The following is a 14,645-nucleotide window of genomic DNA, read 5'->3' as shown; positions in this document are numbered from 1 at the left end:
GGGGGGGGGGGAAGAGTGATTTCTGCCACTTGCCTTATGGACATGTGTGACTTGTAGCCAGTGCCTTGTAGCAGAATGACTGCTGCAGAACATGGAAGGACTGAGATTGAGGCTGGTATCAAAATACGTAGTCATAGGTATCACTGTGAATCATCAAGTGTAAGATTGAAGCTCTTTCCAAAAAATATACTGCAAGAATATTTTGAAAGCATTGAGGCATAGCACTATCAAGAACAGAATTGTGAGTGTTTGAGATTCTGTCTCAGTGCTATGTTGACTGAGTAAGTAAGAGTCTCAGGAAAAAGTTATCCACTCAGTTCTGGTGAATTTTCAATAGAATACTAAAGATTTTCATACTGGCTTGCACAAATTCCATTTAATGTTCTTGTGTCTTAATCGTCTTACTAGCAATTTCCTCAATTTACATCTAAATTTGTCTTCCTCATAGTACTAATCGGACATGTCTTTCTGCTTCTCTGGTTTGCCAGCAGACCAAAGTCAATGTTTACTGCTTCAGTTCCTGAACAATATACGTGTCATTATTCCAGATATTGTCCTCCTCACACAGTAAAGCACACAGCTATTTCTAACACCTGGATAAGTAGTTCTTTTCCTGATAAAACTACTGTATGCCTCATTCTAATTAAACAGAATGGTCTGGAAGATACTAATATGCTATCTATACATGAAAGAGGGGGAGCTTTTCAGGGAGGACTGTTGAGCATCAGTGAAGAAGAAAGTGATAAACTAATTGGAAGAAACTGAAGAAAAAGCTGATTTTGTTGAGAGGAAAGTCAGAAGTCATCCAAGATCTCAATATAATTGCTGTACCTGGGAATTGTGTTCTAGATAGTTGGGGTAGCAGTGTCTGTCCCTCTATTGTTTGCTCCCTTAATGTATATAACACTGAATTGAAAGCTGTCTAGTGGTGAAGACAAATGACTTAGCAGTCAAAAATACTTGCAGGCTTTTAGAGAGATATATATTCATATAATGTGTGTATATATATACACATACATAAAAAAATCAATGTCACTGGATGTTACGGTTTCTTCTTATAGAAGAAAAATTACTTTTTTTTTTTAAAAAGCAAACCTCCCTACTTTTCAAAGAAGAAATTGCATTTCAAAGATTTGAGGCAAACATTAAAAAGTGGCTGTATTTGATATTTCCTTCAGTGTTACAAGAAGCTGTATCCAAGATGTTGATCTCTGCCAGAATATGTAGGAAATGGATATTCAAAAGAAAACAAAATTTATTCTAAGAAATTGAAGTAATAAAAACTTGTGGGTATGTGATGTTTTATTCTGCCTGAAATGCACACTGAGAGAAAGGACTCTCAAGAGCCAGCAGTTCTGCGGCTTCATTCACCACTTACTTAGAATAGGTATTGCCACTGTCTGGGTTTCTTGTAGCAGAAATGATCATTACAGCTCTTTCTTTCTGTGAATAATCATCATGGGGAAATTCTTTGCTAAATAGCTTTAGTTCATACACATATTATGAAATGAAAATTAATGTTCGTAAAGTTGCAGAAGGTGATATCCACCATGAGCAATATTTGTGATGCCAACTTCATTCTTTTTATAGCTGAAGCAGTGGAAGATTGCAAGGTCTGTTTTCTTGGCTTTATTTGAAGTCTGTTTCTTAAACATAATAAGATTCATATTTAGAGTGCATAGTAGGATGAAAAGTAATCAAATCTGTTTCTGGTGAAATACTGTCTTAACAGTATTATCTCAAACAGCCTTTTTTTTTTTTTTGAGTGAGGACTTAATTCATATTAACATCCATCTTCAGGTGGGTGGGATCTTAGGACATATTTGGTTCTAGAGGTGGCCTTTCATGACAAGGTGGTTAATAAACAAATTACAGAAGGACTGGAGGTCACAGTGGTTAGTATTTAGTCAGCTGCCCACCTGGAGTGCTTCAACAGAGAATGCACTTTTAAAGCGTGAAAATAGATCTTTATTTTTTTTGTGTGAGGATTCACTTGCAATCCAAAGCTGTTCGCAGAAGTGATAAGAATATAAAATTTATCTGGATGGCCTTTCTTAGTCTCCCAAGAATTTAACTATTTGTAGTAGGTATATCTGTTCCCAGTACAATCAGTAAACTTAACCCTTCCCTAAGCCAGTATTTGGCACCAGCTTTGTAGCCTTGCTTTTATTATTTTGAAGAAAAGTTATTGTTACTGGTGCTGCAGATGTAAGTTTGCAAAATCAGCTGTGGTCCTCCTCCACCAGCTGCTAGTGTCACAGGATGGTTGAGCTTGGGAGGGACCTCTTGAGATGATCTAGTCCAAACCCTCTGTTCAAGCAGGGTCAGCTATAGCGTGTTGCCCAGGACCACATCCAGATGGCTTTTGAATATCTCCACAGATGGAGAATTCACAACCCCTTTGGGGAACCTGTTCCACTGTTTGATGCCCTCACAGTGAAGTGTTTTCACGTGTCCAGATGGAATTTCATGTTATAATTTGTGTCCATTGCCTCATCCTATCAGTGGGAGTGAGAAGAATTTGGCTCCCTCTTCGTCATTCCTTCCCAGCAGGTGTTTATACAAGTTGTACTACTAAGAGAGGTTAAAATATGTGTCGAGTAAATAGGGTGATAGATTATGTGTCCTCCCCTCTTTTTGCACTGCAGTAAAACTCGTCTTAAAAATGAACCTTCCTAGGGTCAAAGTTTTAGTAAAAGTGCCTTTACATCTGGAGGGGCTTCAGTGCAATAATATAGTATAGTGCATAAAATTACAGTAGTAATGTAGATGAGTTAATTGTATTTTTAAACAAAATGCTGAGGTGTTTCACATCTCGTTGGCTAGCAAGAAGATGGAATCTTTGGATGCACTGGAAGTAGTGGTTAATATTAGCATTTCGAAATTCAGCAGCATTTCACTTGGAGTCTAGAACCTACTGCTACTCCTGGTACACTGGGTTGTTGATTTGATAGTTTAGCAAACATTTGCAGCTTCATTTAGTTGATTCCATCTGTCAGATGCTAAATGGTATTCTTTCTGATTCACGTTTATTCAGATACAATCTATCCAAAATAGTTAATACCACTTGCAGGTATAATTTCTGTCAACTCGGAGCTAATTGGATTCTTTTTATTCAGTTTAATCCGCGATTCATTTGTAAACATATCCCAGTCTAACAGTTTTTTGCACCAGCATGGCTGGAAATAGTGTTTTATAGCCATGCTCTCCTGCATCATTTATTGATGAGGACTGTTATAGCTACAGAGCCCTGTAGTCACCATATCTTCTTTATTCACCATTTTATATAGAAGAAAGATATGTAATGAGATTACCCTGTCCAAAAGAGTCAAGCTGAAGAAATCACGTACTTCTCTATCCTGAGTCACTCACTCATCAACAGTTGTTTGAGTGCTTCAGTGGGAGGATCTGCTGCATTGGATCTGCAAAGACATTAATACACTGTGTAAGGTACCATGTGGAGTTAGAGAAGGGAAAACGATATTTCTCCTGTTGGTTAAGTTATCGTTAAGGAAAATGACTGAATTATGCACTAGAAGTCTTTATACTAGTGAAAACCCCTTCGGTGGATAGTGTTGCATCAGCATAAAAAGAGTAACTTAACACTTGAAAATCCTTAAGGTAGACTGATCTTAAGGTAGATATTTAACAATACCAACAATCTTTAAATTGACTGCTGCTGATAGTAGTGGGTTTGGGTGATGTGTTTACATTGCACATTGTATTTTGCTACTAAATCATCATTAACAGAGTCAAGAAAACCATAAATGTGTTTTCCAAGAGTGTTTAAAACTTGCTAGAAAGCAAATCACTGTGAGGAGTCCTTCCTGTGTGTTTCAGCTAAGAGAGGGACAGCTTCAAAAAGCAGTAAAGCTCAAGATAATTTCAAATAGTAAATCCAATAGGATTCAATAAACATTACATTTAAAAAAAATCCTGTTGGCTGGCACGCTTAGTGACCTGTGTGACTAATGATGCTTAAGGAGATTACCAGGAAAGAAAATTGAATTCTAGTGTTCTTGGAAGTCCTTAGAGTTTTTGCTCCCCTCTTTTTTTTTTTAAGGTCTAATTGAACAATCAAAATCCAATTTCAGCCATTTACTGAGTTTCGTCTTTAGCTTCCTAGTGTTGCAATGTTTCTGGGTCAAATGCAGGAGAATATTTAATTGTAATAACTTTCCATGTTTTTTTAAGTGTGGAAATATTTCCAAATATTAATATTTGTTTCTGGGGAAGGGGGGCAGTCAAATGCAAATTGAAGGAATTTTTATCTGTTTATTTACTGTTTCGAGACTATCTAATCTTCTTCTTTACTTGTGTACAGAAGTCTTGCTACATTTTCAAGTCTACACATCAGCAGCAAGGAGTAGGGTCCATGATAGCAGCTGTGTGAGGAAAGGATATTGTTTCCAGACCAGCAGCCCAAAGAGACAGAAAGAGAAGGACTAAGAAAGGAAGGAATTACTTTTAGTCCTTCTTGAAAGGAATTTGGCAAAGCTAAGGAAGTTTCTCAAATAGAAATCAGGAACAATGAGGAACAAAGATACATCCATCGCTGTGTTCTTCCTAGTGCTGTTTCCTCTCTTCCTGCAAGAGCTTCATCTTTTCCCTGATGTTCCCCTTGAAAATATCTGGTAGATTCCGAAGAGACACTGTATTACTGCTCTGAAATAAAGTGGTGTGTGTAGTCAATTCCATTTCAGCTGCTGAATTTAAAATAAAACCACCACGCATTGAATGGAGCTCAAATTCATTCCTTTTTTAAAACTAGTATGAGAAACAGGAAAAAATACATATGCGGTGTTATGTTGCAGTGAACTTTAAACAAAATATTTCAAAGGCAAGTAAAAGGAACAAAGTGCTTGAGTTGCTAAACTGATGGCAGCAGTGTCTTCTTTTCATGCAGGGTGTTTAGAAATCTCATGACGTGGGATCGAAAATCCACTCTTTTTACTGTGTTTGAAGGAGTCTGAATGGTATCTTCTAACTTCAAAGGAAGCGTTCTACCAAAATGTCTTTTATTCTGTGATTTCCCTGTAGTCCTTCTAGCTTTAAAGTTTTACTTTAATTAAAATACATGGCTGTTTTTTATAGACAGAACTGGATTTCCCAGGGCAGTCAGCTGCAGGCAAGAACCGGGCTGCTGTACCTGTGACAGTGAACATGTGGCCCTTTTCTGTGTCATCGTGTACGCAGAATGCTTTGGGAATTCTGAACCCTGAAATATCTTATAGATGGGTCCTGAGTAAACTACCTGAAAGACTTAGTCTGGGTTCAGGAAAAGGAAGGAGGAGATTCAATATGTGGTTAGTTGAGTGTCCCGAGTAATTTTCTGAACTGCTAAGAAAAATTACCACTGCTTTGTTTTATTTCTTCAATCAATATTTGGAAAATCTGAGCTTGAGAAACCAGAGTTAAAGTAAATTTAAAGAACCTTAAAGGGCTAAAGCTGTGCATTGTTGACAAATAAGTTACTATACCAGAAAAGGGGGAATTAAGTTTCACAAAGCTTCTGATCTTCAAACCTACAGAGCTCTTCTGGCATTGAAACATAGCACAGGCTTCTGGAGTATTCCATGTTTGCATAAATCAGAGAGTCAGAGCATGAGCTCTGTCTTGCTATGGAGTCAGGCATCACGTGCTTGTGTCCAGAATTTACATCATGTTAAACGCTTAGCCTGCTTAAATGGTAGGAGAGATTTTAGCATTAACAGGCTCTTCCGTATGTTCATCGTAAATCGATGGGTTTGTGTTGACCTTTCAAAAGCAGAAGAGATCACATCTTTACAAAAGATGCTGAAGTAATACCTCCTTAGGAAAAAAAAACAAAAAAACCCAAACAACAAACAGAACAAAACAAAAAACCCTAAACCCTGACAGAACTGTTGAACATGTGTTTAAAGGGCGTGAATTTATTTGCATGTGGTTACACTTGTCACCTGCAATGAATGGGTCATCCCCTGGGCTCTACCTAGCCCTGCGTATGCTCCGGGGGAGCAGAATACACAGTGCTTTGGAAGATGCTGATGTAGAGTGGAAAATGAAAAATAAAGTGGAAGGTTGTTTTCTCTCAATATGATGTTACTCCTGCTCATCTCAACTACCTAAGAGGGAGCAGGCTTCTCAAAAACATGGAGTGGAAAATAGTGGAAGAGAGATTATGAGTAGGCTGCCTTTGGTCTCTTTTGAGATGCTGCTGTTTTCAAGCAGTAATTCTGGCAATCCTTTCTTCTCTTTCCCCATTTTTGAACTTGTTTAAAATGGAGCTCAACCTTCAAATGAGAGGAGAAGAAAAGCAGTTGAGAGCACTTGATTTTCCATCTACCCTTCCTGCTCTTCAAACTTGCTTATCAGAAACATCAGCGAGTGGAACAGGGCACTGGTCAGGCAGAAAGGCACCGATGAGAGTAGAGATGACTTGGATACTGTTTTCTGCTCTTCCACTGGCATGCTGCTTGATTTTAGGGAAAATCGGTTCCCTATCGCTGTTTTCTCCTTATATAAAACAGGAAGGAATAAATTTCACAGGGGATGTTGATTGCTTTCAGATTTTCTGATGAAAAGTGCTGCATAAGAGCTAGTCAGTGTATCATTGACTGCATGAATACTACAGAATCTGTAATAATTTTTCTTCCTCTGTGTCAGTTTGGGATACAGAGGGAAATTACCTGGTTTCCTCATTTCTCATTGCTTTTCCTAGTGCTCAGGACCCCAGGCCACTGATATTATGCAGCAGATGCTTTTCATAGATTGGATTAAGAGTTGATGAAGTAACAGAGCCTCACGCAAGCATCCCACTGTGCTCTTGAAGCTGGAATTTCATTCCTGGTAGTGATCTGTATGGCCTTGCATTTACCTTAGAAAAATATTATTTAAAAAAAAAAAAAGACCTTTGGAAAGAAGGGAGGTAATATTAATACTAAATTCTCGCTAACATATAGTGTTCAATATGTCACTAAAGGCCTAACGGTATTTAATACGTGGATTCTTCTAAATAGTGGATGTGTAATTCTCCTAAGATGTTTTATAAACTATAAGAGGAAGAGGTACAATTGTTCACAAATGTTTCACCAAGATTGTGTTAAGTTAGTTAAAATTGCCTTTGAGAGTAGAGTTGCACTAAAAAGAGAGAGGAGAGATGGAAAAAAGAAACCCCAAAACAGGGTCCTGCTCAGTCTAGAGTTTCAGCGAGAGAGGAAAAGGTCTAGTTATCCAGAGCCAGATGCATTGTTAAAAGTTCATACTATCACTTTGACATTTAGAGTAGGACTCAGTGTCTTTGTAAATTCCTCTTCGTATTACCAGTGTAGGTCTCTGAGCTCAGACCATTTCACAAACCATAACATTTTTTAGTGAGTGATTGATCTGTATTATGTGTCCTAGCCATCAGAAGAATCTTGGGATGTTGCTTGTATAAACTGTAATACAATCTGATCCTGGGCATTTAGTTACAGACTTTCATAGACCTATTGGCGATACTCAATCCTCCTGGATTTGGGAATAGGGCTTATCTGATACCTTAAAAAAAAAAAAAAAAGGGGGGGGGGGGGAGAGATGAAAAAATAAAAGCCCCTCATTTTCTCTGTTCCCCACTTAAATAACTCAACACATCTGGTAACACTGTAGGATCATTGTCCTTTCAGTTGCTCTGCAGCTCTTATTGCTACAATATTTCTTTGGTATCTAGTTTCCTAAAGGGCAACGTGATTTTTTTTTTTTAAAGACTGTTTTTATAGGTCTTGCAAATTAACCCATATGCATTGCAAGAAAAAACATGACTTTTAATCAGCACCATTTCTAAAGTTAGCGCTTGCTCTGTGTATATGAATATGTATATGAACCAGTGTTTAAAAAAAAGAAAACATACAACCTTTCTGCTAGTACTCAAAGCTAGCATACAAATGTGTTTTTATTATCAAATAAAGTATGCCTAATGTTAAAATATCTTTCTGTTAGGGGTTTTATCATTTCACTTCTTGTCTTCAGTTACAAGAATGATAAAAATTGAAACTAAATCTTTTAATTCAATAAGAACTATGTTGAATTGTAGGAAGCAAAAAGAGGGATCAGATATAGACTCATATGCATAGGAAATTAAACATTCAAGAAATTAAAACTTTGTGAGCAACTAAAGGGGTAGCCTTAAGGTGTGCTTATTTGAAATGCCTGTATTTAATTTTACAATAAATCTGAGTATTTTGTTCCAATTAAGACAGTTCATGTGCACGACTTTAAATTGTACAGTAGTTCCAGGGAGACCGTGGACTGCTTGTTTTACATTCTGGATCAAGTTCAGATTTTTAGGCTTTGCTTGAATAAAATAAAAAGTCTGAACCCTGAAGATAATACAGATTGATAAATCTGATTTAAACATTCCCGTGTTGCAGACTTTCAGTGTATGTGGTACAGCTGAGCCTCAGGCCATGCACTAAATACATCCACAGTGCATTCCCAGGGCACCCGAATACCAAATGATCACATTTGAAAGGTTACCTTTCTATGGATTCTGACTTTTCTGTATTAGCCACGAAGATTAGAATTTTAACAGCTCCCAATGAGAGGTATTGTGAAGTATTTACTTGGCAGGAAAAAACCAAAACAAAACAAAGCCCAGATGAGGTACTGTCTCATATTCATGAGCTGGGATTTATTAGTTCTGTGAATGTCCTTGTGAGAATACACTCCATAGTTCACACTTTAGGAAAAAAAAAAAAAAGTCTTGTTTTTCATTTATATTAACTTAAAACTTTGATAGAAGAGTTACTGTAGTAGAGGTTTTAGCAGAGAGACAGGATCATGCTTGTGCAGAATATATCGCAGTAAATCTTGCAGTCTTTCACAAGTAGCTTTCTGCAAGGAAAGTTATGACCGTTTATATCTCTAGAAATCTGGCAGTAGCTTTGTTAGTAAATCTGGTCATAATTAAAGATGTAAGGCTTTTTCTCCTTTTCTTTTACAGGTTGTGGAACTCATTTCAAGTGCTATTGGTGACTTAGTTCAAGGTATATATTACGAAAACTCAAAATCATCTGAGGTAAGAATTTCAGTAGTTTTACATACCCAAAAATGTTGTTGATATTAACATGTGACTACAATAAATGTGATTACTTTCTCATCTGTTTAAAAGGAGAGAGAGGGAGGAAGAGAATTAGCTGCAGTCCTAGTGAATGTCAGCAGTAATATCGTTACAACACCTGTGAACTCTGATAGAAGTTTCTAGAAATGCTCAAGGAGGGACTATTTTATTTCTGTGAGTGCTTACTAAAGCAATATCATACGTCATTACCAGGAGCTCTAGATTTGTCTTACTATGGGCTTTCCAAACACTTCCACAGGTTTCTAGTCAGGGTTCTGTTAGAGGCATTTATTACAATGTTGTCAACATCATTAATATTTTCATGCTGAATCTCTAATTTCCAAGCCCAAAGGTGTTTACAAAACGCTTCATCCCAAAATTGAATCGGGTTCTTTCTCCTTCTGAGTGTTCACCTTTTGAAAATATAAACATGAGTCTTGGCCTGAAGCGGTAGGAGTGTAGCACTGTACTTTTCACCAAAAGTCACGGTGCCTGCACTACAGAAGTCAGCATGGGCAAAGACAGCAGCTGCCAGCATTTCACACCAAATAGTCTTGTATTTCTTCAAGGGAAATTACGGATGTACTGTGTTGTTGTTTGGCAAGAATTGTAATGAAAATCGGTCGAATTAGATCTAGGTATTTTTGTCTGTACCAGAATATTTAAGGAAACTTGTAGAAACACTTCTTGAAGTAGGCTTGTTTGGGCGGGGTGTTGGAGCAAAAAAAGAGTTCTTTCTTTTATTTGCTGTGACTGTAAAAAATTGATAATTTAAAGTTGCCATGACCTCTGCAGGTTTTATGATAGCAAGTTTTCACTGAATGGGAATGATGAGTGGTGTGTATATGTGAATATCTATCTTGAAATCCACTGAGGTAGATAGATTTACTTACAGTGACATTTTCTCACGTGCCTAGTTTGCCTCAGAGACCTGAATCTTAATATCCAATAGGTGAAATGGCTTGAAGATTGCAGAAATACATGAATCCATTTATATTTGTTGTGTATTTAGATTGCAGCTCTGGTTTACTATTGCAGTGTTGTAGTATGTCGCAAAATGAATACCTTAGCGGAAGCCCTGATCTCATGGGTTACTGCTACAGGAGATACTTGCACTGATGGCTCTGTACCAGCCAAACCACAGTGGGCAAGCAGAGACTATCAAGCTGTGGATGTGCCATCAGCTAACCATGGCTGGGCCCTGGAAGGGGGGTGCTGCTGCACCCAGTGGCTCTGTTGGTCGGTATCTGTCTCTCTTGCTCTGCAGCAGCAAAGACATGTTGCTAAAACTAACCTCATTTAAGCTTAATCCCTCTCATTTTGATTGAAACCAGTTAGGTTAGAAGTGATGATGAGCTGAGCTCTTCCCTGGGAGGAGGCGAGAGCCTCTAGCAGGAAAGTGATAATGGCACGCTCAGGAGATGCCGGCGGCCGCAGGCTCACCGGGCAGCTTGGCAGGGATGACGTGCACCGAGCTGTCCTCTGGCACCTCTCAGGAGGGGACCCTGGGTGGAAACGTGGCAGCAATGCGATGTTGGGAACTTGGCCGTCCTTCTGCACCCGCTGTGTTTAACCCATGGATTAAGAGACTGCAGCCTTCAGTCTGTGATTCCCAAGTACTGTGCTCAGGGTTATGTGTTAAAATAGATGACGCCTTTGAGATTTTTTGCAAAGAATGCCTAAATTTTTATTTTCTCTATTCAAGCAGGGTTCTAAATACAAGTAGATCGCAGTTATATTTAAAAAAAAAAACAACTACTCTTGTGGGTGTAGAAGTAAAGCTCTACAAGTTCGTCTCGGCAATCAAACTGCATTTTATTTTAACCATGGCCCCTGTATAAATGAGAAATGTTGTGCACTTGTTTGGGTTCTTGCCACTGCAGAAGGTCTTAATGTTCTTTTTCTTAGTCTTTCTTTTTCTGTTTATTTTCTGTTGCATTACTGAAGCACTCCCCATGTGTAGATTGCAAGGGAAGTGTGAGATGAACTAAGCACAGCTGCACGGTGTTTACCCTGCCCTGGCCCAATTACAAAGTGCAAAGACTTATTTTCAGTGACTTTTTCTGTCTAAGGAGAGTTGAAAGTACAGTATGCTCTTCTGAAGGGGAACCCAGTTAACTCAAAACACAATTAGTATGCTGGCATAATAGAAACTGAAAATTACACGACAGTGTCTGAAGTTTAGTCTTTCTTATGGGTAGTGCATGGCTTTTGATGAGACCCAGAACAAACAAGTGTGGGATCTACTTTAATTTATTTTTTTTAATCTTGTCCTCTGAGAAATTTGGTTCCGTGCTGTGTATGAGACATATCCCTGCTGCTTTTCTTACACTATTCTTCTGAGGCAGTGTCCCATTTGTGTCCTGAACACCTCATTAGCAAAGATTGCCAAATGGAGTAGGTCAGTTGTTGGTCTGTTTTATTTGTATCCTTTATGCACCTTGCCTCCATCCCTCATTGCAATTTGACTGAAAGAAGAATGCGAGCTACATTTCCTAGAGGTAAGACAAATGCTTTAATCTACTCTGCAACTAAATCTCAAATGTCAAGTTCTATTTCTTTTTAAGAGTAGGGCACCGGGATGTTAGTAATGGCATTTTCATTGCTTGGAATGTCTTAAATTTGGAAAAGCAGAAGGATATCTTCTCACCTTTTTCTTTTTTTTTTTTTTTTTTTTCCTTTTGAGGCAGGAAAACTGTACTTCATATGTTAAATGCCTTTAATGCAGTTGTTACAAAGCTGCTTAGTACCATAAAATAGACTAATTTGGCACCAAGTTGTTTTGAGCTTTGCTAGATGTCTACCTAGACGGTTTTAATCTTTCACTTTAGATAAAAATAACTCTGCAAAATTCACCTTTCTGCTCTGAGACCCTAAGTTCATGTTTACCCCAAAAAAAAAGTTTCAGTTTGCTTCATTTGGATGACCCAGTACGAAAATTGAAAGAATCGTTTGACCTAACAAGACTGACCTTATTTACTCCTGAAGACATATAATGGATATAATTATTTGACAGCTCTCATTACCGCTTTTTTTCCTCTGTAAAACCACATGCAGTCCTACAGCCGTCCCATTTTTGTATGTTCTGTTTGGTCATTCTTCATCTTGTCTGCATAGTGAGTCATTAGATCTGCATGTAACAGGGAAAATAAAGATAATATTTAACTTTTCATCTTTATTTGAAGTGAGAATCCAAACTACAAAGCGTAGGCTTTGGTTGCAAAGACAGCCTGAAGGTTAGGGCTGCCACTCATGTTCAAAGTAGCAAATAGCTGCTGTGGTTTAAGACATTGCATTAGTGGCTTAAGCTAATATTTTGGACTGTAAGCTGGAGCAAAAAAGGGTGATGTGATAAATCTTTGCAGCTTTGTGTGCTAAATCCCCTCGCAGCCCAAAATTCTGTGAGTGAAGTACATTCTTCCCAGTTCCTGTCTGTCTTCCCTAAATCTAGATCTAATTTGGGAGTAAAAAATTGTGCCTTCAGTGAGTGCAAAGATGAAAGTTGTCTAATCTGGCCTTCAGTCATGATCGTGGTATCTATTCTTAACAGAAGAATATTGCACTGAGTCTGTTTCCTACTTTCAAGAGACTGAAGGCTTCTAAAACATTTGCAAACTCGCAAAATCCTGTCGCGTTTTTAGAAGCCTTCTGTCTTAATATCCCAGATCATTTAACAAGTATTAATGAAGAATGCTTTAACATCCCTGTCAGTTCACTGAACAGGGACGGGAGATACAGGGAAGCTCAAGGTCAAACAACAGAATCAAGAGCAGGACTTGAGTGTTGGTTCTCGTGCTTTATCTGCCAGACCATTCTCGTAATCTTGGAGTATTAGAGATTTTCATGGGAAGCTGCCCTGGGTTGTTTTTTTCCTCACCTCCGGAATATCTAGCTGATGCTAAATGTGCATTACCAAAACTCATTTTTAGTGTCAGAATGGGACTGTTACGTAAGACGGGACCATTTCCAACATGTTCCACTGGTGGCTAGAAGAGCTGTTAGGTATTTTTGAAATTTTCAGTGCAATTGTGTAAAAATTGTGTATAAGTAATATGTAAAACAAGTTGAAAAAAGAAATACATTAGTGGCAAGTACTCACTGTACCAAATAGTGAATTAACAAGTATTTATTTTGTAACAATAAAGGTTTTTTTAATGAAAATAAGTGGGTTGGTTTTTTTTTTCTGGCAAAATACAGACTACATGCAGTGAGTTGTACCAATTCTTGTTTGATGTTTGGTCACCAGTCCTTCTTTGAGGAGTAATCTTTTGGATACTGCACATGTCCATCGACTGAACTACTATGAGTCTGTTATAAGTAAAGAATTTGCTTATAAATTTTACCATAGGATGTAAATCAAATGTATTGAGTCATGTAAACGACCTTTTAGCAGGGCAGTAGTGAGAGTCAGAGCTTTCACTTTCTTTCTTTTTTCCAACCAAATGTTTCTGTTGCAAGACTAAAGGGAAGTATAAAATATGGAATTTGAGTAAAGAGCATCTGTGAAAAGAATGGGTAAATGTGTCAGAGGGGGGAAAAAAAAAAGCATAGCTAGAGAGAAGGCCAATGCTATTTGTTTACTGCTTTTGTTCTTTTGAATACTAAGCTTTTCCAGAGAGATTTAAAATAACAGATGTGGAGAGATATTTAAATCTATTATAATTTTTCAAGCTTTTTTTAATCAAGTGGTTTTTTTACAGTGTCACAGTAAAAGTATTAGGTATTCAGTGGCATGTTTTGTTGACCCATTTGCAGACATCCTTGTTCCTTCAAAAGCAGTGAAGACATGTACTGATAGACCAATAAAACATGCCTTGTCATGTTCACCAAGCGGGAATACATCTGTTGAAGGCTTATGTGAACCATGTGCAAAATGTTTTGCTACTGGTAGAGAGATTCATAGTTGCACTGGAATTTATTTATGTAAAATAGAAGCTCTTGAACTACCTAATTTAAAACTTAAAAATCCTATTTAAAAATATTCCTGTGTGTTTCTGTGGATTATTTGCCCCTTGAGAACTGAATGAAAGTTTGATATAAGGGGTTCAGACATTTTGATCATTGTGTGTGACAGCACATGGCTCAGAAAGAGCTGCCGCGGTATGGAAATACAATACAGGCTCCCTTACAAACTATAGTTGAAGTTTTACATTGAAAAGTCTCTGACTGTTATTCCTTCATGGTTTTGCAAATGGTTTTGTGCACTTTGAAGACACAGTTTTCATTCATATTTTCCTTAATATACGCTGAACTGTGTTTAAGCATCTTCTTTGGTGTGACAAATCAAACTGAGTTATAAGTGCCACGTTTGTACCGGGGATCCTTGTTACCATCGCTAAGAGCTGCCCTTTCTGATGGTTGTGATTGCATATTTTGTCCTGCAATTTTGTTTTCTAAAAGTTTCTTGTTTCCTGCTGCCTGAGATGATTATTTCAAACCCAATTTAAATTATGGAAGTAGCTCAACAAAAAAATCTCAACTGGCCAATTTCTTTCTAACAAAACAGTAACTGACCTTGCCATTAGTAAAATGGGAGCACCCTCAGCTGTTCTTCATTTCCCATAGGAAA

General features: G+C 37.7%; 1 protein-coding gene across 1 annotated transcript in view; it reads left to right on the top strand.

Moving 5' to 3' along the window:
- The window catches only part of PDSS2 (prenyl (decaprenyl) diphosphate synthase, subunit 2), a 143,287-nt gene that overhangs the window by 107,223 nt on the left and 21,419 nt on the right, over positions 1-14,645 (top strand). The window contains exon 4 of the mRNA XM_009893860.1: positions 8,960-9,034. Within this exon, the coding sequence (XP_009892162.1) occupies positions 8,960-9,034 (75 nt within the window). The remainder of the gene's footprint in view (positions 1-8,959; positions 9,035-14,645) is intronic.

This window comes from Charadrius vociferus, unplaced genomic scaffold (genome assembly GCF_000708025.1).
Source record: "Charadrius vociferus isolate BGI_N301 unplaced genomic scaffold, ASM70802v2 scaffold129, whole genome shotgun sequence".
NCBI lineage: Eukaryota > Metazoa > Chordata > Aves > Charadriiformes > Charadriidae > Charadrius > Charadrius vociferus.
This window is presented reverse-complemented; position numbering and strand designations above follow the sequence as displayed.